The 25165-nt window shown below is 45.2% G+C and overlaps 1 protein-coding gene across 2 annotated transcripts in view; it reads left to right on the top strand.

Moving 5' to 3' along the window:
• PDPK1 (3-phosphoinositide dependent protein kinase 1) overlaps positions 1-24938 on the top strand; it is a 41660-nt gene extending 16722 nt beyond the window's left edge. The window contains exons 1-6 of one of the 2 annotated variants that reach the window (XM_079952794.1): positions 4732-5097; positions 10701-10809; positions 11280-11371; positions 11750-11845; positions 13077-13202; positions 20158-24938. In XM_079952794.1, the coding sequence (XP_079808920.1) occupies positions 4765-5097; positions 10701-10809; positions 11280-11371; positions 11750-11845; positions 13077-13202; positions 20158-20187 (786 nt within the window). In that variant the 5' untranslated portion in view covers positions 4732-4764 and the 3' untranslated portion in view covers positions 20188-24938. Of the gene's footprint in view, positions 1-4731; positions 5098-10700; positions 10810-11279; positions 11372-11749; positions 11846-13076; positions 13203-20157 lie in introns of those variants that run through there. The other variant, XM_079952795.1, reaches the window with a different exon arrangement.
• The last annotated feature ends 227 nt before the right edge of the window (positions 24939-25165 follow it).

Below are 25165 nucleotides of genomic sequence, written 5' to 3'. Positions count from 1 at the left end.
CCAGGCAATGCAACCATGACTCTTAACAAGCCACCAGAAGTAGTGGAGCCAAGTAGAAGTGCTTTTGGCAGTGAGAATCCCCTTACAACAGCTGTCAGTCATGCTGGTTGTTTTTCTTCCTTCCCCCTACCCCTTGGTAAAACTGAATCCCATTGGGTGAAAGCAAGTGGCAACTTATCATCACCCACAACTGTATTAGATTGTCTCAGGAGAGGTGCTGGGAAGCTCCTCTCTGGAAAATGATGACACACACAGATTTGACTTCTCCCATGGATGATAATTGTTCTGCACAATTCATCTCTCTAATAATTCAAGGAGTCTTTCTAGTAAGAAATGTCCAGCGATACTATTATGTTGGCAGAACTGCTCTGCGACTGCACCAGAGGACACATTTTTCTGCTTGGCTTGCCTAAATTTGCTGGCTACATCCTGCTTTACTTGGATTAAGAGGAAGCATCTCTGCCCCATTAAAAATGGTGTCCCATCTCTTCCGGTCAAGCAGTCTCTCCCAGCCTTGAGTAGAGCCAGTGGGAGGACCATAAGAAAAATAGCACTAGAGGGGAAGAGTCAGTTTGGACCAAGGGGGAACAGACAGGAGGAGCAGAGAAGGGGAAAGAGATCCAGTCATCTCACTTTCACAGCAGGTCTGAAGCTTCAAAAGGCAAGAGAGCGGAAATGCTGGTTCAGGTGGCTGAGTGGACACCTTTAGAATAGGTGATAATATAATTCAAGTCCGGACTAGGGTTGAGGTATCTAGTTAACGGCACTCTCCATACTCTTGCTCTCAAGTAAATCATCTCTCTTCAGCCACTTTCAGGACAAGTGCAATAGTCTTAAAAGCCGTGTTTGTCACAGTTCACACTGCTGCAAATATTAGACCTTGGGAGGCGGGTAGCATTTTGCTGCTGCATTTGACTGGATTACTAAACTGCTTTGAGGGGTGGTTGTGGTTGTTGTTTTTACAATCAAGTGTATATAAATAAACCACACATAAGGCTGAGTGTTTTGGAAAAGTTCTTCAGTGTATCTGAAGAAGTGTGCATGCACACGAAAGCTCATACCAAGAACTAACTTAGTTGGTCTTTAAGGTGCTACTGGAAGGATTTTTTTTTGTTTTGACTATGGCAGACCAACACGGCTACCTATCTGTAATTGGAAAAGTTCTGTTTGAATTACCACACAGACAACACCATCAGGTATTTGGTCCAGGAAGACAAGCTGGGCTGGGTCTGCTAACTCGTAAAACAGTGACACAAACCTTTTGTGTCCCAAACCCAGCCTCTGACACTGCTTCTCACTTGCCTCAGATTCACACATCTTCTGCATTGTGAAAGAACTAGAATTGTATGGAAGCTTCCCATCAATTAAGGAGCAAACTAATGTGTGAAAAGCTTGTTTCAGTTTATGCAAACTTGTTTCTGAAATCCATGAAGCTCAAAGTGAAAGTTCCAAATGGGAAGCTCTGGATTTTTCAGGCATTAATTCTGGTTATAGAAATAAACATGAGACCTAGGTTAGTATCTTCAGTGATGAATTATTTCATGGGGTAGTGATATAAATTAGCTTGGGATAGCTAATTATTGTCTACAGTTATTATAAGCAATTGCAACCTTTTGGTATGCATGGTACTTAGAAGCAAATCCCACTGAGTCTATGGGACCTACTCCCAGGTAAGTGTACATAGGAGTGCACATACTTTTAAGTGGTGATCAAGCTGAACTCTCCAATAGTAAAAGTTGTAACAATATCCAGTTTTATTGCTACTTCATAGTTACATTATAGGGGTATTTATTTCTGAGCTTTTTCCTCTTAAAAATTGAGTTCCTTCTGTTGCTGCATGATGATGCTTATGTCTGCATACTGTTTCTAATCCCAGATAATAAAACCCTCCTGTTTATTATGGTGATTGTTTCAAGTTTCAGCTTTTTTATTTCCTCATTTCTTTCTAAGTGGAAAACCTAAGTGGTGTATAACTTAAGATACAGCAGCTTGCAGTTTCATCTCTAACACACAGCATTTGTATTGCATGTTTGAATAAAACATATCTGCGCTTCATTCATGTTCCCAAAATAGCAAAGCAAATTTAGGCTTGGATAAGTAAACATTGCATATTCCATGGTTCAAAACTTCTGAATTCCCCTATCTGCATTACCTATTGCCAGTATGGAAACTGCTGAAGAAAAACGTTGATCCACCATTAAAGCAAAATACTCGTGGATCCTCCATGTCGTCCTGTATCAATCTGCCAATGGATTGGGATGCGCTCTCTCTCTCCCTCTCCATGTCCCACGATCCACATTGGCTTGCATCATTCACTTATTTTTCAGGAGCTGGGTAGGTGGAAGGAAGGCAGTCTCCAGTTCCCAGCCCCTTTTTTGTGTGAGGGCCATGTATTATACTGTGGCACAGAAGTGGCTGCTGGGTCCTGAGTGGGAAAAGAACACACAGGCCCCATTATGCTGCATTAGAGTAAGGCTTGCAGTGTCAAACATTACTCTCCCCCCCCCCCCCCACAAAGGTATTTTAAAAGCTGCTTTTTAGGTTTAAGGCTAACCTTTCAAAGAAGTGAGGGCTGTAATGGCCAACATCAGATCAGTGTATTCATGAGAATGCAGCCAGTGCTATATCCCCCACACAGAGGACATTTCCACCCACCCTTGCAGCAAAACACCTGTCATGTACTCTTCTGCTTACCATGAAGCCCCGAGCCAGTCCAGGCAATGTGATCCAGATCCATTTCATTTGAGGTTTAGGCCCAACTAGGCACAAAAACTGCTTTAGTGGCCCTGTATGATGATCTCTGTCAGAAGAGAGAGGAAATGTGCCTCTTCTCCTTGACCTGTCAGCAGCTTTCAATGTTATCAGCCATGGTATCCTTCTGGAGTGGCTGTCCAAGTTAGTGGTGGTTGGCACCACTCTTCATGATCATTTCCAGAGGGTGATGCTTGGAGAGTGCTCTTTGGCTCTGTGGAGCCTTCAGTGCGGGGTTCCTCAGGGTTTTATCCCCCATGCTAAATGAAGCAGCTGAGGGATTATCTGGAGTTTTGGAGTATGCTATCAGCAATATGTGGATGACACACAGCTCTACTCCTTTACATCTGCAGGTGAGGCAGTGGATGTGCTGGATAGGTGTCATGCCTTGGTAATGGCCTGGATGAGAGCCAACAAACTGGAGCTTAATCCCGATAAGACTGAGGCACTGTTAGTGGGCAGTTCCCTAGACCAGATGGATGGGAGGTTGCCTGCTCTTGAAGGAGTTTAACTCCCTGCAAAGGAGCCGATGCACAGCTTGAGGGTACTTCTAGATCCATTGCTTGTCAAGTGGTCTTGGTTGCACAGAGTGCCTTAGAATTATAGAATTGTAGAGTTGGAAGGGACCCTGAGGGTAATCTAGTCCAAGCCCCTGCAATGCTGGAATATGTAGGTATGAGGATCAAACCCAGGACCTTGACGTTATTAGCACCATGCTCTAACCATCAGTTTAGACTGGTGGCCCAGCTGCACCCCTGTCTGGACAAGAATAGCCTAACTTCAGTTGATTATGCTCTGGTAACCTCTAGGTTAGATTACTGCAATGTGTTATACGCAGGGCTGCCTCTGAAGATGTTTCGAAAATGTCAGTGGGCACAGAATTCAGGAGTCAGGTTGTTCACCAGGACAATATGCTTTGATCATATAACACTGATCCTTTCCCAGCTACCAGTAAGTTTCTAGGCCCAATTCAAAGTGCTGGTTTTGAGCTATAAAGCCTTAAAAACTACTCAGGACCTCAAGGATATGAACTACTGATATGACCTTAGGCCCTTCGTGCGCCTTTTCTGCAGAGGCTCCCTCTTTATGTTTTGTGCCTTCATTACTGTTAAGTTGTGGGTGAACATATCAGACGACACAGCGATTCTTCAAGCAGCTCTTGTTTATTCACAGGCCAGAACAGAACTGAACTAAAGGGTTCAGCCAGCCTGCTTATATAGAGCTCCACTACAACGCAATAGTAACTACTTTCTGTAACTATCCAATCACTGAACGTCACTTTCAATCCCTTATTTGCATATGTGGACCTGGGTGAAAACTTATCTACAGTATCCCCCCTGCTGGCCCAGGGTGAAAACTTCAGTACATAACAATTACAGATTACTAGGTGCCAGGCAAAAACATTCCTCTTCTCCCAGGCCTTTGGCTGATTGATCCAAGGTCTTTAAAATTCTGTTGGGTTATTGTTATTCTGGGTGGGTTATTGTTTTTTGTTTACTGCTATGTTATGTGCTTTTGTGCTATAAACTGCCCTGTAAGCATAAAATGAAGGGCGGTACAGAAATTCAATTTAACTAAATAAATGTGGGCATAGTGTGGGTATTGACATGCCCCCCGCTTTGCCCGCAAACTCAGGGAGGGAGGCGGGAGAGCACAGCTTTTCCTGCGTGAACGGTCTCCTGGCAGGCAGACATAGAGCTCCTGATCCCCCCCCCCCCCCGCGCCCTCCATCGGCGCGGAAGAAGGAGAGACCAGGCGAGGCGGAGGTTGGATGGTAAAAGCGGCCGGCAAGCAAAGAGTTAATCAGCGCCTCCGCCCCTCTTCCCGCTGGCGTACCCAGCAAGCAGAAGAAGCCCGCAGAAGGGGAGGGGCCTCTCTCCTCCCTCACTTCCGGACGGCAGGGGGCGGAGCCACATCGCCGCCGCCGCCGCACATGCGCTCTCGGAGAGCCTGCTGGGACAGCTGCCCGGAGGGGACGCCTTTCGAAGGCGGACCTTCCGGCGCGCAGCCAGGATGGCGGCGGAGGGCTCCTGCGAGCTGCCGGTGGTGCCGGCGGCAGGGCTTGGCCTGTCCGGGGCTCCCTCCGCCTCCTGCCGGCGCTGCAGCAGCAGCTCCAGTTCGTCGTCGTCGTCCTTCTCCTCGCCTTCGTCGTCGTCCTCGTCGTCGTCGTGCGGGGGCTGCCTCGCTCCCCCGGCCCCTCCCGTCGCGGGCGGCGTGCCCGGGAAATGGGTCCGGCTGAACGTGGGCGGCACCTGCTTCCTCACCACCCGGCAGACGCTCTGCAGGGACCCCAAAAGCTTCCTTTTCCGCCTCTGCCAGGCCGACCCGGACCTCGACTCCGACAAGGTGAGGGGGTGCCGCCGCCGCCGCATTCTGCAGGTGCTCCGGGGACAGGCCCATAGCTTGGCCGCCCCACCTCGGGCACTAAGCCGAAGGGCCCCCGTTTGGCTGCCCCGGTTCCTCCCGGAGTGCCGGGCTCTGCGTGAGAAAGAGCCGCTCAGACCACCTGTGTCAGCGGCGCTGTTGTTACCGTGAAAGAGGCGCCCACCGTCAGGTTCCCGCTCTTTTCTGGTCGGTTACCCGGGAGGTTGGCCGCCTTTTCTCCCGCATCTAGGCAGGCAACTTTAAGTGTTGAGCATGTATAATTAGTATGCATTAAGCACAGTAGGACTTGCTTCCGAGGAAACATGCATAGGGTTGCACTGCGAGTTCAGGAGGGATCCACACTGTCCTGAGCAGAGGGTGTGGAGCGACGGGGCTGAAGGGAGATCTCAGTGCCAGCTCAAAGCATCTTGCTGCCTGAAGTGGAGCACCAGCTGTAGCCCCCTTTCTATAAAAGGAGCCCTTCCTATGCCTGTGCAAAGCCCACCTGGGCCTCAATGGGCATGCTGCTGGTCCCTAGGCATACTGCAAGTGAGAGACTCCGGTACTGAAGTGCTGGGCCCCACCAAAGCCCACAAGTCTTGAAAATGTGAGAAGTTTTCAGTTTATCAGAACTCTCTAGCCAGCAAGATATTAACACAAAGCAAGGTTTTATGAGGGAAAATCTAACCCAAATATAGTTGCTGTGGCCATGTGGCCAGCTGGTTGGTCTCGGTTCCAGCTTGGAGATCCAGGCCAAACGGGTCCATCCTAGGGGCTACATGAACCAGGTGACCCACCTGGGATTATGTCCTCATGATTTGAGAAAATAAAGCCTGACTTGTAACCCTAATGTTTCTAACACCCTTAGACAAAAGACAGATTTCTTAGGCAGAACAGAAGTAACAAGACATGGTAGTATTATTTCACTTGTAAATCTAGGAGGGCCATCAAAGGTTATCTGATCCAACTTACTGTTGATGTAGAAAATCAGCTTTGGGAAAGAGACTGTATTTCTTGAGAGTCACTCTAAAAGGCTTGTTCAAAACAGGTTTGTCTCCGGGCTTCTTTTAGTAGGTAGAAGGTTCTCTTGTTTTACCCAGGGGGGACCTATGATTCTCCAAATGCTGGTGGACTCTGACTTCCATCATCCATGGCTGGCAGCAGGAGCTAATGGGGGTTGAAGTCCAACAACATCTGCAGAGCACCAGATTAGCAAAGGCTGCTCTAGACTCTGCATATCTGGGCTCTGGGCATCTCCAGGCCTTGACTTCTCTTCACCAGACAGGTTCCTCTTCTCTGGGGCCAGGATGCCAACTTGAATCAAATATTTGCGGGGGGGGGCAGGTAAGCTCCAGTCCACATAATTAATCATATGATGCAGTATAACACACCATTTAAATGGCAATGCCCATCAACTTTAGCCAAATATATTTTATTGACCTTCACCCCTAGGAGTTGGCTCATTTTCTCTGGAGTAAAGTTATTCTCTCTTCTGGTTGGACTCATAGATGAAGGCAACATGCAGAAAGTCCGCTCCCAACAGACTAACTCAGGAATAGCTAACTTGGTGCCCTCCTTATGTTGGACTGTGACATGCTTCAGTGCCAGCCAGCATGACAAATTGTCAGGGAAGGTGGGAGTTGTAGTTCAGCAACAACTGGAAGGCACCATGTTGGTTGCTCCTGGACTTGAATAAGGAATCTTCAAAGGGGTAGTGAAACTGTTGGATTTTAAGCTTTAATGCAAATGTGACGCCTCTTTTTGCATTTCATTTCCATATGATCTCACTGTTTGTATTTCTTTCTCTGCACCTATGTAGCAATGACATGCAATGTATTTGATGAGGTAGATGCTAGTCCATAAAAGTTTACAGTCTTCATAGTGCCCCTGGCTGCTTAGTTAATTGTTAAGTGTGCCTTGGCAGTGGTCAGATTGCACTCCAGTCCTGAAAGACTCAGTTGGCATATAGCTTAAGCTTGCTTTTAATGACTCAAGTGAGCTGCCTCTCCTTGCCCTTTAGTTCCTGATAACGCCCCTTGTGTATTGCCTCAGAGTGCAAGTCTGAACTTGCCTAGATCATGTTGTTTATCGATGCTGCTTGTTACTTAACTTTTTAAATATTCATTGAAAAAATTAGAGTAGCTACTTTCATAAACAGTGGGCATACACTAAGAAAATCAGACTGTCGAAACAGCTGTCTCCCAGTATGTCTTGCTATATTTGCTCATGAGACAATTGTAGGAGGGGGAGAGAGTCCACCTTTCAGGTTGCTCCTACTGGCATAAGTACAGTACTGCCAAGCAAAAAACAATTTCTCATGACAGTATGATCCTAGTATGTCAGTTTCTCAGATAAGCTATTTCCACAGTCCCCCCCCCCACTGTAGTCTTTTCCATTGCTTGGCTAATTCTAGCCACACTACCACAAGCATAATAGTAATCAGATCCTTATGGAGCAAATATTTATTAGGTCAGTTGAGTAAGCTCAGCAGTGCAAGATTACAGTCTACTCAGATTTGTTTTCTGATAAGAATAGAGCTGTGCTCTTGATTGTGCTCTTTAATCATGGGGTCAGCAAAATCCAGTGCTGCTGGACTGCACATTGTACACCTCTGTGCCAAATTCTGCTTTCTAACTTTAGAACTGTGGCAAGCCAGTAATGAAGTGGGGGAAGGAGCTGGATAGATTCTCATGGATCCATGGTTTTTACATGAAGCTGCCTCAAATCCACTATCAAACCAATGCTTATATCTTTGTCCATGGACTGCTCCATAAAAATCACAGTTAATCATGGTGCCAAAAATTAGACCCAGGGTAAAACTCATTCAGATCCAAGAAAAGCCATTTCCAGGTTTCATGTTTTTGCTAGTGGTGCAAAGACTCACCAGAATTGTGAGTTTTGCAATACAGTTGTTGCATACTTAGAGAGATAATTTGCATCCTCAAAACCCATCCATCCACAAGTAGGCTGTATATTTATTGTAAGATACCAATCAATGCAACAGGACCTGGATCCTTCAGTGTGGATCTTCACAGCATGGACTGAGAGCACCAAAAAATTTATTGGCCTGAAGTTTGCAACAAGAATGCAAAAGACCTTGTAGCATCGTGCTACGAATATTGTATATTATGTCCTGTAAGTACCAGAACAGACACTGAATTGGTAATCCATGAATGTCCAGAGTGGGACTGGAGTTTACATTTAATCATTACATGGATCCATCAGGATCTGGCCATCAGAAATGGGCTGTGTACAGCAACAAGAAGCTAATTTTTGTGGTGAGTAACCAGAGGTGTGAACTATAATGATAAGACAAAGGTGGTCAAGGGTTCTATTTGAAAAAAAAAAAAATGATGTATGAAGATCAGTGCTTCTTCATTCCCAGTTTTTTTGCACCACAAGCATCACGTAGTATTAGTTTTACAATTTTATAATGTTCATTGTCTTTTGATAGTGAATTTGGGGCATTTTCATGTAAAAATGTTGTCTGATGTTTCTCTGTATTCCAATGGGCATTTATAAAAATACTTATATACCACTATTTCATAGAAAAAAAGCAGTTTACAATAATGCATAAAACTATACAAACAAAACCATAAAAATTTAAAATACAACATCAGTTAATTGTCATGGTATTAGATGTGGACTGTGATTATGCAGTGGATTTTGAGTTTCTCTATTTAAAAAATGCTGAGCTTCTTTTCCTGAAAACTACCATTCTGGCCCCTGTAGAATCGAAAGATAGTGACTGTTATGTTTTCAATGCAATCAGTGGGGATAGATGCAGATTGTGAGTAGCTGGTATATTTTTGTGAGCTGCTTTCTAAGAATAAAGAGGATCCATGCCTAGAATCTAGGTTTTTGCAGTATGGTAATGTCACAAAACACTGGATCCATGATCTTTGTAGTTCATTCTGCCACCATATTTATTTATTGTTGGATTCCTCCTTTCAGAGTAAAAGCTCCCAATGTGGTTTCCGTAGAAGCAGTAGCATACAATACATAAAAAGAGCCCATCTGGTCCAGCACCCTGGACTCACCAGGTGCTTGAATGAATAGGCCACAAACAATACCTGAATACAGCAGCAGCAGCAGCTCTCTCCCTTTTGGGTTTCCCTCCAACTGAGCTTCAGAGACATAGCACCTCTGACAGTGGAGGTGGAGCATAGCATTGTGGCTAGTAGCCATTGGTAGCTGGATCTTCCATGAATTTGTCCAATCCTTTTTAAAAGCCGTTCAAGTTGGTGGTCATCACTACTTATTGCAGGAGTAAATTCTATAGTTTAACTGTGTGCTGTGTGAAGAAGTCCTTCCTTTTTTCTTTTTAAAAAATCTTAGTGGAAATTCAGTCCTTGTGATTTCCTTTATTTTAGTTTTGGTTTTGCATTTTCACTTTTATTCATTATTATTGTCACAACATCCATATTTCTATATCAAGGAAAAATGAATGAAAAGTCCTTCGTTTTGTCTGTCCTAAATCTTCAAAAGTTCAACCTGTTGTGTGGCCCTGAGTCTTGAGGGAGGGAGAGGTTTCTGTACACCATGCATAATTTTATACACCTCTGCCATGTCCCCCCCAACTCATTTTCCCCCTCTAAATATTATAAATTGCAAATGTTAAAGCCAATGCCATAAAAACCAAATAATATCAGGGCAAATTTAATAATTGGAACCACCCCTATGAGAAATCACGATAACAAAATTGCCGTTCAGGAAAATGCTGTGAGCCTTGATTGGATGGTAAATTTTTGTGTTCAGCTCATAAAAATAATGTGAATTCAGAGGGCTCTGGCAACCTTCTGCAAAATCATATTTCTGTACAGGTGTGTAACAAAATACCTTTTAAGCCCCTTTGATGTTTTATTAAACAGCCCCTCTTCTTGACAGGAGGAGGAGATTTTTGCTGATTTCCTGTTCGGTTCCTTTTGCCTTCCAAAAATCTTCTCCAGATGGTTGAGGGACCCACCAGAACCTTTGGGTAGGGGAGATTGCTGGGATCTGCAGCGAGAATTGGAGAAAGGCATCTTCCTGCAATGGATACCTCAACTCAGTCAGAGTCATTTTATGAACTGTAGGGACCATTCATTACATTTCTAAGCCTGGATCTAACCCGGATATTTGTGGGCTTTATTGGTTTGGTTGCAATTTTAGGTTTATTATTTAGTATAAAGACCATAACTACTGGTTGAATGAAATGGATTGTTCTCATTTGGATAAATGTTACTAAGCTTTTCTTACCCCACATTAATATAGATTGTCATTTGAGCCAAATTATTAATTTTCACAATCCCTTGCGGTAATTGATTAGAGATTAGAAACTAGCTGAGTAGTAGCTCTGTTTCACAATTAAGACCTCCAAACTGAAGCTCTGATTATTCATTAATGCAGAGCACTGAATCCATGGTGGAAGCTTCTGATTTATGACATGGATGAGGGCATGTCATGGTTGGAATGTCAGGATCTCTGTGGGGTCTCACACTAATTTAATCTGGTATTTTAATTTAGTTGGCTGATCTGGGAATAGGATGGCTTAGGTGTGATAAGACAATTTCTATATAAATAAGTAACATACATATTTTAATTAGGATGAAACAGGTGCCTACTTAATAGACAGAGATCCAACCTACTTTGGACCGGTGTTGAATTATCTCCGACATGGGAAACTGGTTATCAATAAAGACCTCGCAGAGGAAGGTATGTTTTGCTGTTTAGGAAAACTGCTTTAATGTTTGACCACAGCTGTGAAAAATCACTTTGGGTGTACAGTAATTGGTTTCACTTACGCAAAGCATGGCAGCCTGTTTAGGCTGGGCTAGTTTGTAGCATTGCTCTACAACTTGCAGTGGCCTTCAGATCTTGAGACCTGAATGATCCTTTAGAAACCAGGATCCGGCACCTGAAGTGCTGTGAGGTCACTGTTTTGGGGAGGTTGTTGGCTGGTGCATGACCTACCTGGAACACTCTCCTCTCTCCTGGGCTTTCTCTTTCTGCTTTGGTCTTGGAGCAGAGGCCTTGCCTCATCCTGACCAGGGCAACGCTTCAGAGGGACAGTCTGCCGCTTGGCCATGCAGTGCCTCTCAGGGCCTGTTGGTGACACAGACTTTCTCACAAGCAGCTGGAGTTTTATGAGGCCCTCTTTTGACTTTGTGTTCCCCTCCAATCAGGTGTGCTTGAAGAAGCTGAATTCTACAACATCACATCCTTAATCAAACTTGTAAAGGACAAAATAAGGGAACGAGACAGCAAAATCTCACAGGTAGGACCTGCTAGTTTTTTAAAAAAAATTGATTTGTTTTTGAGGTATCCTTGGCTTGACTTCATTTCAGAATGTGTGGCTGTGTTTGGTGCCCAAACTGAGGGAATTATGAGAAGTGGCTTCTGGTGGTATCAGATGCCCTTTTTCCTTTCATGAGTGAAATGTTTGTGCTTGTGGCAATGCCAAGGGGAGGAGGGCAGCAGAGAGATCTTGCTGCCGGCTGGGCAGGCCTCAGAGGCTGAGGCAAGGGGCTTTTTTGCACTCTGGAGCTCAGTGGTAACGGAGAAGGGACTCGTTTGGAAGACATGATGGTTGAAACCAGTGGCCATTCTTGGCCTGCTTCATCTTTCAGCTGTCTCTCTGTGTTTTTCACCAAAGGTGCCAGTCAAGCACGTTTACAGGGTGCTGCAGTGCCAGGAAGAGGAGTTGACTCAGATGGTCTCCACCATGTCTGATGGATGGAAATTTGAGCAGGTAAGAGAACAGGAAGCAAACTGTTCAGTCTTTCAGGGACCATACAAACAAACAAAAAAGCAGGCAAGAGGAGTGTGAGGGTTGGAATAATTGTGGGTGTTGTGGGCCTGGGTCCTGGAATGGTCAGGAAGTTCATACAAATAATAATATTATTAGCTTGTACTTTTACAGCAGTGCCTGAATGCTCAAAGTGCATCACATATTAACTCTAGTTGTTTCTTAAAGTAACTCTGTAAAGAAGGACAATATCATTATTTCCCTACTGGGAATAATCCTTGGTTGTGCCACTGAGCTTGTGCCTTAGGAGATGCTTGATTTGCAGCTTATACTCTCAGCCTCTGAGTTGCACCTTCTTGGCATTTCCATGGGAAATCACACAGCAGGCACCAAGCACTTCATTCCTCCAGCACTGTGCCAGGTGGCCGTTTCAAGGCAAAGATCCATTTGCTCCACTTTTTATGTAGAGAGCTCTTGGAAACACAGACCTCTGGGATTAACTCTGGTGGTGATATGAACACTGCTAGCTGTTTTTTGTGCGTGCGCTGCTCTGGTTGGAAAATTAGAAATTCTCGTAACTAGGCTCTAAACTAGCCATGTAGTGATGTTTGTCCACCAAGATGCCATGTCAGGGCCAGTGCTTCAGATCCTGCCATCAGTATTGCAGTACTGATCAGATCACTGGTATTTGTTTGTACAAGCAGAGCAGCTCTCTGTGGTGGAAGATTCTCAGTTAATGGAGATTTGGAGAGCAGAAGGAGGAATCAATCAAAATCTTTTTGGCTAAGAACTGTCCCTCAACAGGCACTAGCTCTCCAAGAGCAAAGAAGAGTGTGGATTCCCCACAACTCTGTCTCTAGGCCTGTATTTTGTACATCCATTGTGGATGGCTCTAGGCCTGCAGTCTTCCTTCTGTGCAACATTCTAGGAGTTTCGCAGCTGTGTGTTTACACAGTCAGTGCTCTGTGTGGTCAGGACTGCTTACACTCCTGTAAAACACTGAAGCCTCCTATCTGCACAATGCCACACTCTCCTGCCTGAGCATGAATTATAGGAAGGGACAGGGGCCACTCTTAATGTTAGATGCCCCTTGTGGGAACAGGAAGGAGAGAGCTCCACCTTTATTTAATAGCCCAGAATGTTGACTGTCAGAGCTTTGGTTGTAATCCCTTATTAAGTTCTGTCTGAAGCACAAGAAGAGCCACCCTCAGTTGTCTCTCTTTCCCACCTCCAGCTAGTCAGCATTGGATCTTCCTATAATTATGGGAATGAAGACCAGGCCGAATTCCTTTGTGTTGTTTCCAAGGAGCTGCACAACACCCCTTATGGCACAGCCAGTGAGCCCAGCGAAAAGGCAAAGGTGAGTCATCTTCAGGGTTGAGCAAGGCCCAGCTGCTGCCTTCCTCTGCCATCAAAGGTTGTTTGTCAGTTGCTACTAAGAAAGCAGCTTGCTTGGGTATCCTCTGCCCACCCTTTCTCAGGTGTCCAAGCACAAGACACACATGAGCACACTGAGCAGTTGTGGAAAAAGGAAGCTCCAACATCACACCTCTTATGCAGGAGCAACAGTAAACCAGCCTTGGGTGTGATAGAGCACTGAGGTGCCTTCATAAGCCATTTTAGGCTTCTGTCCATCTCATTGCTGGTGCTGTTAAACTCAGCTGTATGAAGACAACCTGCCCCATGCAAAAGGAATGGTTATGGATGTGTGGATGTCTAATCCCCAAACACCCAACTCCCAAAGAGCAGCTAAACCTTTTTCTGGAAAACGACAGGTGCTATTCTAGGTGTGCCTGCATGTGGGTGCAACCCAAAAAACACAGACCCACCCACCAACATGGAAACCTTCATTTGTTGAACCAAAAAATAAAGGCATATAAATCTCATTTCAGTGTCAAGGCCAACACAGGCATGTATGCCAACACAGGCATGCCTTGTTGGCCTGAATATAAGCCACACTTTCCCCCCCAAATTCCGACCATGAAAAGTGTGGCTTATATTTGCGACCTTACGGTATGCAGCCAGGAGTGCGGGGCAAACAGTGGCAGGAATGCGGCGAAGTAGTGCCCGCCCTGCATGTGGTTCCCCATCTTCTCCCTCAAGACCAGGAATGGAGAGAACAAGGAAGGGGAAAGGCCGCCGGCAGTACAGCACAGCTCCCCCCCCCTTCCCAGTACGCAACCAGAAGCAGCGAGGATGGGAGCGGCTTATATTCAAGTATATTTTCTTTCCCCCCCTCCAATTTTAAAGGTGCAGCTTATATTTGGGCCAATATGGTATATAGACTGGCAGGTGCTTTTGATTCTAACACACCCATAACTCTAAGCTGGAGAATTTAAGATGCCCTGTATTGGGAGAAGGAAAGGTAGGGTATCCCATGACTTCAGGGTTCTCTTTCTTTCTAGTTTCCAACTTGAGGTACCTAAAGTTTCATGGCCTTAAATCCAGCAAAAGCTTTCCTTGTGAGTGCAGGGTGAAAGAGGCAAAGTGGAGCTCTGAGGAATTCCCCCCACCTACACAATTCAAAGACTCGCTACTGAAATACACTTAGTGAAACTTGATCAATAATGTCAATGATATTCTTACTTTCGAGAAAGTGGTGAGAGTCTGGTATGTGGCTAATATCTCCTGTCCTGGGGCCGACATGGTGCCCAATTCTGACTGTCTTAGCTCCCCTGAGTTAAACAGTCCCTTGATCTACTCCTAACTTTTCCATAAATCATGGCGAGAAATTTCTCTCTGGCCTGAGAAAGCACTCTGCCGACAGGACTATAATTAGAGGCCCTGCCCTTGGTTGTCAGTGTTATTGTCTGGCTGCTCTGTTGTGGTTAAAATCAGGATGTCTGCGTTCATGTCATGTGGCATTCAGTAGAGACAAAAGGGTCAGAATTCCGGGGGATGGGGGAGAGAAAGGCAAAGGAGCATATGTCCCAAGATGCATCAGGCCTATGCCAGGCTACAGTTGACTGAGATGAACCAAGGTTCTGGTGTCATGCATAATTGTTAATTAACACAGTTGTGCCATGGGCATAAGTTAATGCCAGCCCTCTGCACATTTTTCATTGAGTTTTCAACATAAAATACAATGAAAGCCAAACTAATCAAAAGAAGATAAATAGGCACACAAAAGAAGACAATAAAGAAGTAGAAAGAGATCAGGAGAAGAAAAATAACAAGGTTCTCTATCATAATTATATCTTAACCTTTATTCCACATACAGACGGATGAACCCTCCCAGCTCTTACCTGGGAGCTTCCCCCTCTTCCCCCAGCCTCCCTCCCTGGGAGATGCTGGGCCCTTCATCTTCCATCCATCTGCACCATTTTAAATGAAGCTGCTGCTGCTGCTGTTCAAGAAGCTGGCAAACAGTGTGCCAGGCAGCTTGGAAGCAAATGTGCGATTTCTGTCTCACTGTCCTATTTCACTCTCTACCTTATGCTTTCCCTTGGCCTTTGGCTTTGTAAACAGCCAGATTGTAGAGTGATTGTTTCTGAAGGTGCATGTGAATGTGCCGGATGAACTCCTGAATTAATGAAGAGGGCACAGATAGGAGGCAAGGTTTTTTGTGTTCATCTGGCACTCTTGCATTGTGTGGCATTTGCATGCTAGAGAGAAGTGGCCATGCTGGGATCTGTGCCTGTTGAGAAGGAGGAAGATGATGTTGGAGTTGGGTGAATTAGTAAAGGTGCAGGGCAGAGCCCGCAGACACGAGGGAGCCCAGCTTCTTGCATCTTCACTAATGGCCAGTTATAGTTCAACAAGACCTCTGGCACACGAGGTGGAATCCAGGTGTCCTTGCAGGCATGAGTGCTCTCCAGCTCACACCCTGCAGAGCAGCTGCTAACCAGCTAAGAAACTGTTTGGATGTTTATCAGGAAAGGTTGTATGGGGCTGGGGTGATGGTGGCTGGGACACAGGGCAAAGGGACAGGCATCTCTCTCTGTTGAGTTCTTTTGAAGAGAGAGGTGCCTCTTATGCACATCCTTAGGAGTTTGCTTTTAAATATATCAACAAAAAAAAACAACTCGGGCTCCCATGCCCAATTAAATCTTGATTAACTAAAAAAAGTTGCAGTTACAGATAGGTAGCCGTGTTGGTCTGCCATAGTCAAAACAAACAAACAAACAAAAATTCCTTCCAGTAGCACCTTAAAGACCAACTAAGTTAGTTCTTGGTATGAGCTTTCGTGTGCATGCACACTTCTTCAGATACACATGTGTATCTTTTTTTTGTTTGTTTTAAAAAAAGTTGGTTGGGGGAAGTTAGACAAAAGGAAGAGGGAATATGGAATTACAGCATCTGAGCCAGACACCCTGAAAGTTACTAAACTGCTTTCACATGAAAGCACATAAATTAGAAATACTGTTTTTGGTCTGTGGACGAAAGTTCAATTTCCAGTGTTTCCAGGCTAGTAATGTTTAGCCACCAAAAGGTGGGATTTGACCATAAACTATTTGCTTCTTCTGGATGTGAAACCTATGGGATGGTAACCAGTGACTTACTCTAGTGCAAGGTGAGGCACTCTGTTTTCAACACACCCACCTATTGCAGCCCTGTGCGCCATGTCCCTTGCTGTGCCAGAGGTCCTTGACACTGGATATGGGTGTTTTGCTGCTGCTTGGCAGCTTGACAGCTGTTTTCAGTGGTGGTTCGCCCTCTTCACACTGTGATGGCTTTTTCCTTGCGTTGTAGCTGCTCTTCCAGCGATTGATTGACTGGCTGCACTGTTGGATTGCTTCTGTGATCAACTCGCAGAAGACTCTTCTGGGTTACCCTTCACAATTCAGGGGCTGGCTTGGACAGAAGTCTCATGCTAAGACAAATCCAGGCCAGACTTTTCCGGATCTCTTTCCTGGATCTCCTTTTGTAGGGCAGCTGTTGAAGTGAACGGGCCAGTTGTCCAAAGATCACCAAGCAGAAGCCTTGAATCCTCTCTCAGGCAGCCTGGGGACGTTTGTACTTTACTCACCTTGCACTCTTTTCTTTTCCTTTCCTTCCTGCTCTTTGCACTTGCTTCATGAAACTCAGAGTGAAGATGAAGAGACGGATTACGATATGAATGACTCAGATTAAGTGTGAATGCCATGGTGAGCACTAGGACTTCACCCACCTGCCTGTCCTCCCTCTGGCCTCTCCCACTGGTGCATCTTGTTTTGTGTTTGTAGTTGCTGCCTTGACCCCGTTGCCGGGTAGCCGTAGGCCCCTAGACTGCCTAGTGGTCCACTTGTGTGTTGGCTCCTTTACTTCCTGCTGCTGTTGGTCCTCTTCAGAGGAAATGTGTTTTTGTGGCTCTTCTCACAGGGAGGAAAGCAAGACTCCACCAGGGAACCCATCTGCTTTTCACTTTAGAAAACCAGGGGAAGATAGGGGCCAAAACGTCTGAGTTGCAGTCGCCTTCCTACAATGGCCACAGACATTGGGTTGCTTGCTCTTTTCTTTTTTTAACTAGTACGCCTTCAGGAATTCCGGATTGCATGCCATGAAACATTGTCTTCAATCAGATGTCTACAATTGTTTTCTCTTTGAGTTTGGGTGCAGACTTCACATCTGCTATGAGAGCAGGGGAAACAAATTGGAAAGAACTCTGTGTTTGTGGAGAAAGTGGATAGAGTTTCTTTCTCCCTCCTAATACTAGAATTCAGAGGGGTCATCAAGGAAGCTGCATGCTGGAAGATTCAGGATAGAGAAAAGGAAGTGCTTCCTAACACAGTGCACACTCCTGCAAGATGATGGCTTTGAAAGAGGATTAGACAGATTTATGGAGGAGGAGGAGACTGTAGATAGCTATGAGGCCCATAGCCAGTACTGGAGGCAGTTGTTGCACTGCAGGGTGCACCTGTTGCACCGATATTCTGCTTGTGAGCTTCACAGTGGTTGACCACTGTAATAACAGGATAGTGGACTAGATCCAGTAGGTTCATTCCAAGAGGAGTCTCCTGCTCAAAAATAATCTTGGTTCTTTGCTTTCTGGAGGGAACAGCCTCATGTTTGCAGGCCAGCCTCAAGACTGGCCTAACGATTCAAAAGGAGCAGAAGGATTGTCACCATGGCTGCCAGAGCTGTAGTAGAAAGTTGGTCTGGTTCTTTTGCTGAGTGAGCAGACTACAAGTGTGCACACCTTCCCTGTTTTGCCATGATGAAAGGAGAAAGAGGTGGGGAGAAGGGTGCCAGGAGTCTGAGTCAGGAGGTGTGAACTTTTCCAATGGTGGATCTACCAGAAAGCAGCACTGGGATGGGCTGGAAATTCCCTGTGCTTCACACACCCGTAGTGTGTCCCTCCTCCAAGTATATAAAGCCCTGCATTACTATGTGAGGGACTGGCCTTGAGCTACCTAGTGGATTCCACAATCAAGGTCCTGAGTTGTTTTTAAGGGAGCTGATGTGTTGACTCTTATTTCCCCAGCGACAATCTAGTAAAAGCAAGGCATGTTGTGTTTTTCCCTGCTTGCCCTGAGTGGGGATTTGTCCCTGTTCAAGGCCAACACTATCCATTTTCATCAGTGCTGCTGCAAAGAGGAGAAACAGGTGAGGATTTTGCAGAGAAGGTCCCTGGGAATTCTTTGGAGGAGAAAAGGCCTAGTGGAAACTGCAGGTGTTGCTGGCCAAATGATGCAGTGCTGAAACATCAACATACACTGTGTTGGCTACGAGGGGTATTTTGCCCTGAGATGTTTTGGGTTCCCAACATGCCAGTGCTATTAAGCAGATAAGGGTCTTTAAAAATAATAATGATTCATGTTATTATTTGAACTATCTTATCCTTGCTTGGTGAAGCCAAGGAGTGAGGCTCCTTGATTCTCTGGCAGAGCCACTGCACTGAGTTCTCCTTAGTCCTCGTCCTCCTCAAGCAACACAAATAGTGGCCTGGAATGAGGCTCTTTGAGTGCCCTTCCCAGGTCCTTCAGTTGAGGGCTGAAAAGTACCTCTGATCTGTACTGCACATCCCCAGGCGAGGAGGAAGGCAGCAGCTTGTGGGCAGCCGAGGCCACCTGTGAAGTCTGCACAGCCTGCCACAGCAACACCTTTATTTCCTGTTCTTGGCCAAGGTGTCTCCAAAGTGACTTGGAGTTTTATGGTGGTTTCTTCTAGTAGTTGATGTCATCACCACCCGGTTCCAGGCAGGGAGGAGGCAGCCAAAAGGATTCTCCAACCCTGATACAGGGCAAGATACTTAATTGCTAGAAAAATCTATGAAGCCAGGATATTTACATATCTTTCCTTCAGAATGTGAAGTTATACCATGGAATTATTAAATCTCACTAACTGGATCCCAATTGCTGAAAATTTGATAGAGGGACCTTATGATTGTCTAAAAACGTGTTACACATTTCTGCCTCAAAGAAGAGAGTGAAGTGTACCCTCTCCCAATTAAAGTGCATACCGGTAATCCTTCAATATTGTTTATACACAAACTAAGACACTGATGACTGAACACACCGGAAAGTGGGGTATTTGTACATCTTTCTTTGGAAAAGGCAGACAGGCTGTACTGTATTAGAAACTTTAAATCTAGCACACTGGCTACTGAAGACATCCTCATTGCTTGAAAAACAATAAAATAAGCACTAAAGGGGGGGGGGGGTATCAAAACTGGAGCAAAGAACCCAGGCAGGCATGGTTCTGCAGCCTCAGGTTGTGATCTACAACTGTTGTTCACTTGAATTAACCTTTCGGAGGGGAGGGGGATTTCCAGTAGCTGCACCCCTACTTGCAGATTGCAAATGTTATACTAATAAATGCCATAGAGTCATAGAATTGTAGAGTTGGAAATGGATCTCCAAGGGTCATTTAGTCCAACTCCCTATAATGCAGGAATCACAGCTGAAGAATCCCTGACAGATGGCCATCCAACCTCTGCTTGAAAACCTCCAAGGAAGAAGAGCCCACACCTTCCGAGGGAGTCCATTCTACTCTCAAACACCTCTTACCACTAACGCTTAGTGAGAACATAATCAGCAAAACGAGCTGTTGGTTGCATATATGGCCCATTTTTTAATCCACAGCTGTTCTTTTCAAACTGGGAGCTGGACCACTCACATACACTGGCCTAGCTGTACAACCTAGCTAGTTTTGTAGGGAATGGGTGAGTCTGGCCTGTTGGCAGTTCCCTTAATTAACTTCCTATGTTTTGAGTAGCAGCTGACTGCCTAGTTCACCATCATGTTCCAAGGTGTCTTGCGTCAGAGAACAAAATCAGTTTGTTTGCCTGTTTTAAGGTTTTGCCTTCAAGAATGCTGGAGTCTTTCCACTGTGTGAGTCTCGCTGGAGAACCTTACCATGCAGAATCTCACCACTTTTTGTTTGTTTCCTTCCAGATCTTGCAGGAGCGAGGTTCAAGGATGTAACTCTGCCCCAGTATTGAATGCTGACAAGTTTTCCTTTGCATTGCCACACGAAGAGGCTTGGCACCAAGAGGATGTCGCTTGTTCAGACCATTTCTGTAGTTCTGGATTTTGAACCCTGAAGGTGGTGCTGCAGCTGGAGCTGGCTGCTTGCAGATGCCTGCCTTCAGCAGCAAGAGGGGTTGTGTTGGCTCTGGTGCCCGGTTGTGCTGATGTTAATCCCATGGAAAGAAGATTTGACTTCACTCTATGCTTTCCTTCCGAAGAGATATAGTGATGCTTTGCTGATTGTAGGGAAACAATTTGGGTTTTAATAATTGTAGGCAGTTCAAGGTCAACATACTTGGTGCTATGAATAAATTACAGCCCACATGTGGGCAGACATCCTTAAGCAGCTCCAGTTGACTGGCGGCTGCTGTACATTCCTTGGGGCTCTATTGTAAGAATGCACTACCCCAGACTAAGGGAGGGGTGCATCTTCTTCCCCCTCCCGACCCTGCTTGCTTCAGTACCCAGAGGGTATTCTCTTCTTGGGAAGAAGGTCTTATTTTGCCCACATCTCTAGGGACAGCCTTCCTCTCCAGGTAACTTGCTCCTGCAAAGGTTAACCTCCAATTTTAGCTACACTTTAGGATTGAAGCCCCAGTTAAACAAAAATAATATGGCAAATACCTTGCCTTGCACACATGTGTGCACACACGAAAAACACACATACACACACACACCAAAGTTGCGTTCTTTGTTTTTAGAAATGCCTGCAAGTATTGCTACCCCCGTGGACTCACAGCACTGAAGATAGACATGGGGGTTGAGTCTTCATGGGTGCTCCATCATGAAGGCTGGGAATGAGAATCTCTGTGCTCAAAAGCATCAGAGTTTGTGCAGCTGAAGGCAGGAATTATTGTGATTCTTTAACAGATGTTTACAGTCATTTCTACATTCTCTTATCTATGCAGTTCCTTCTGATGTTTGGCAAGTACTGTCAATAACACTTGTGGTTTCATTGAGAGAGGCTTGTGGTAAATGTGAAGAAACACAACTGGAGCTTTTTAGTGTACTGTGTTTAAATGAAACCATTAGCATGTCTTTTGAAAATAGGTTTAAAGGAGTATATACAGATCTCTCTGCTTCATAGAGCACAGAGAGGAGCCCTTGCTTGTCTGAGGCTCTCTTAACATGCTACCTATATTTTAACTTTCATTAAGCAACTCACAGAAGCTGTGTGTATACACACCCCTTCCTTTTCCATTCAGATGTGTGGAGTCCTCACAATCTTGAGCATCCCTTGTCTGCCTGCATTTTTGATCTGGTTTTTGGCAAACCTTTTCTGCCCAGTAGATCAGCAAGTGGGCCATTTGTCTTTTGCCATGGAGACTGGTCTGCACAGAAAGTTGCAAGGCCCTCCTCAACATTGAGTAATCCGTTTGTCTTTTTTAAGATGTTAGCATTGAAATGAATTTACTAAAATGTAATTCTTCTGAAGGGTGAAATGTTTCTACTTTTATACTTTTTTAGGCATCTTGTGTTTGATTACTGTAAAGCGAACGCCAATGTGCTAAGAGATCACATTTCGTGTACGTAGAAAGAAATGTTACTGCGAGTGTGTCTGCGTGTGCATGTGTGTGTGCACGCACACATATATGCAGATGCAAAGATGGCTCTTGAATTGGCTGAACAGGCCTTGTTCTCCTTCAGGCCCCACCGTTACTGTGACGCATTCTGCCAGGGCAGTCTGAGTGGCTGACTTGAAAGGCCTCCATCTCCAAACAGCCTTTCCTTAAAGGTGGTGCACATGCCTGTCCAGAAACTGCCTTTGAATGTTTTTGCTGTAAGTAGCAAAGGATTTTACTGACACAAATTTCAGGCTTGAGAGGGGGCAGCAGCAAAACATGGTGAGTGGAAGGAGGTGGAGCACAGAAGCAGCCACTCTGTCCATCAAGTGGCCAGTGAACGTGTTTGCTGCTTTGGGGTGGGATTTCCCACCTTGCTGCCACTGTCCCCTTATGTGCTTGGAGGAGGGGATTTTTGATGTTCCTCTTGTTCTCCCTCTGACTTTAAAGCCAGAAAGCATCAGGAGACACTTGGGAAGGGGCTGAAGCCAGCATCTGTCAGGGTGATAATTTTGGCTGCAGGCAAGGTTTTCTCTCTGCATTGGTTTGGCTTCTTACTGAACACAGAAAAAGTTTTAGCATGTTGAACAATATGAAATTTAAGTTGCATCCTAGGATTTAACCTTGCAAGTGTGGAATCTTTTTGTATTCTTCATGATTGTGGAATGTGGTCTGTGGTATAAAGCTTAGCATGTTGAGAACCTCAGCTTCCATTGTTGGCTTAAGAAAAAATACAGGTTTCTTGCTCTCATGATGGGTAATGTAGGCAGTGAGAGGAGAGCTCAGAAAGCAAGTGGGTGCCAGACTAGGCTTTCCTATCCTTTGTGGCTCTGCTTCTGTCTCCCAGAACTGCCACCTCAGGCCTTTTATTCTCTCCTTTTCCCTTTGCTACTTGTCTGTAGGCTCCTGAAACTTGGAAGCCAGGTATCTTTTAAAAATTAGGGGAAGTATTTAAACTGGCACTGCAGAATATCACTTTCTTTGGTACAAATTTTAGATTGTACCAAAAACCCTATACCATGAAGTGTAGAGGACAGCAGGTAAAGGGCTACCCAGGTGCCTTCTGCTTCTTTGCTCACGTTCTTTAAGGGGAGAGAACAGGTGCTCCTTTCAGCCACTTGCCACTTTCCTCCCTTCAGTGTGTTAGTGTCTCTATGCATTCTGAAAATTACATCCCCCCCCCCTTGGAGAACTGGACAGATTTCAGCAGCTTAAAAAGGCAAACTTTCCCATTCCCACTGAAATACTAAAGTGGACACAGACAACTTTTGTTGCACTGCTCAGCTGTAGTTTAGCCTCAGCTTTGCCTTCATTTTACTCAGTTTTTTAAAAGAAATGTCAATTATTTAAAAGGGGGTGGGGAGAGGCCTTTAAAGCCCCCCCCCCCCGAGGAGATCATTGATTCTCAAGGCGCAAGAGGCCCTGCAATGATGCCTGACAACAAAAGAAATAGATGCTTCAGTTACATCTGTGCTCATTTAGCCATGCAACTTTCTGTCTTGTCTGTCCCATCCCTTGCTGCCATAAGCTGTCATTTAGTCTGGAAAAAACATACCCCATTTCAGACACTTTTCCCTGCAAGAAAGATAAGTTTAGAGGCACACATACAACCATGGCCTGACACCCGGATGCTGCCATTCCCTGACTCTCACATATTTTAGTAAAAGGTGGGTAGAATGAGTAGAGAAAATTGCTTTTGTCGCAAGAGGAGAGATCGACCCGAGGCCTGCTGTGTCCTTGTAGAGGGTGGAAGGGAGAACACTCCTTTCTCAGTCAGAGCTACCACTTAACAAAGTTGAGTGTTGCCAAACATTCACATGCTCTCCTACCCCAGGCGTGGCAGCTGTTGCCTCTGTTTCATTTCAAGGTTCTTTCTGATAGTATGCTGGTCTCTGGAGCAAATGATCTTGCGCACTGATATAGGACTAGGGCCAAACTATGCTCACACATAGGACATCCACACCATCAGGGATTCTGTGCAATTGCTACTTGTATGTAGGGGTTCCCTTGCAGACAGCCAAAATCAGTCACCGTCAGAGGGTAGGACTGGTATGGCATTAGAAAGAGATGCATGGACTCCCTCTGGCTTAAAACCAGTAGTTCCCTGCATGTGAGTTAACACCTGAATTCAAGGAGAAATTGAGTTCCTTTGAAAGGCTGTAGTCCAAGTTTAGTCATTGTCTACTTCTTGGACCTTCCTTCAAATTCCATTTTTAGTGCTGTTGCTGAACTAAGATATTTTTCACAGCCTGGGCTACTTTACCTGCTTGCAAACAGAAAATGGATTTGAAACAAGCCTTGAAGTGGTTCTTTGCTTATTCTGTGCTCCTTCACTATCTTGGCCATCTCTGAATCTTGCTTTAGAGCTGCCGTTTAAGATTTGGTAATGCATTTACTTAGGGAAACATGGGTGCCTCAAGCTTTGTGACAACTTGCTCCAAAATCGAGGGCTGAAAGGGCTACCTGGCTGTAATTGTCATGCAGTAGGAATGTCAAGGGCTGGCCTTTCCACAAAACTTGAATGCAAGTTAATGAAAGTTTGCTTGCATCTCAGTGGGGCCGTAATCAAGAAGATGCATTTGCTTGTGAACACTCCATCGTTTACAAAACTGAAATGTCATGTGTGGGAAAGTGTGTTTTCTGTCCTTCCATAGGGTAGAAAACAGGTCATTGCTTGGGGTCAAGTTTATCAAAGGCAGCGTTTTCACTGTGCTTACAAAGGACTAGATTTTCTGTGCACCTGGACAGGAAGCAAATCCGAATACTTGATGCATGCTTTACTTTTTAAAACATAACTACAAACCCAGAATTATTGCTACTACTAGTCAGGGGGGCTGTGTAGTGCATCCATGAGCAGAGGCACCTCTGTGCCTTTGAATACAACAGTATGAGGGCTTCCCAGGAAGGGCACTTGGTTGCCTTTTGGTCTGATCCAGGAGGGTTCTTCCTACATTAAAACTTCCCAGGTAGACCAACCAACAGGAGAGGTGAGATCATCACTCTGCCTTCCTCTGTGTTCTGGAAAGGTTGACCGTTTAAAACATTGATGAGGAGAGGCTGGTTTGAAATTAAGGCTCTTCCTGTGCCTCCCCTCCAACCCACCAGTTTGCTTTCTGCCAGGGTGGGGGAAGCAATTACATCATTTTTTTTTAAAAAAAAGTGGTACAATCTTATCTTCCAGACAGTGGATTAGCAATAGTTCTTTTTTGCACCAGTTCTTTATCTTTGAAGAGTACTTTTTACAGCAGTTTGACACCTGGCATTGCACCCTTCCCCACCTCTGTACTTTTGGCCTGGCTGTGAGCAGAACAAAATGAAAGATTTCTTAGAGGAGTCCCTCTCGAGGCATCTCCAGTTCGTTTTCAGGTGGA

This window comes from Podarcis cretensis (assembly GCF_951804945.1).
Source record: "Podarcis cretensis genome assembly, chromosome: 14".
Taxonomy (NCBI): Eukaryota; Metazoa; Chordata; class Lepidosauria; order Squamata; family Lacertidae; genus Podarcis; species Podarcis cretensis.
This window is presented reverse-complemented; position numbering and strand designations above follow the sequence as displayed.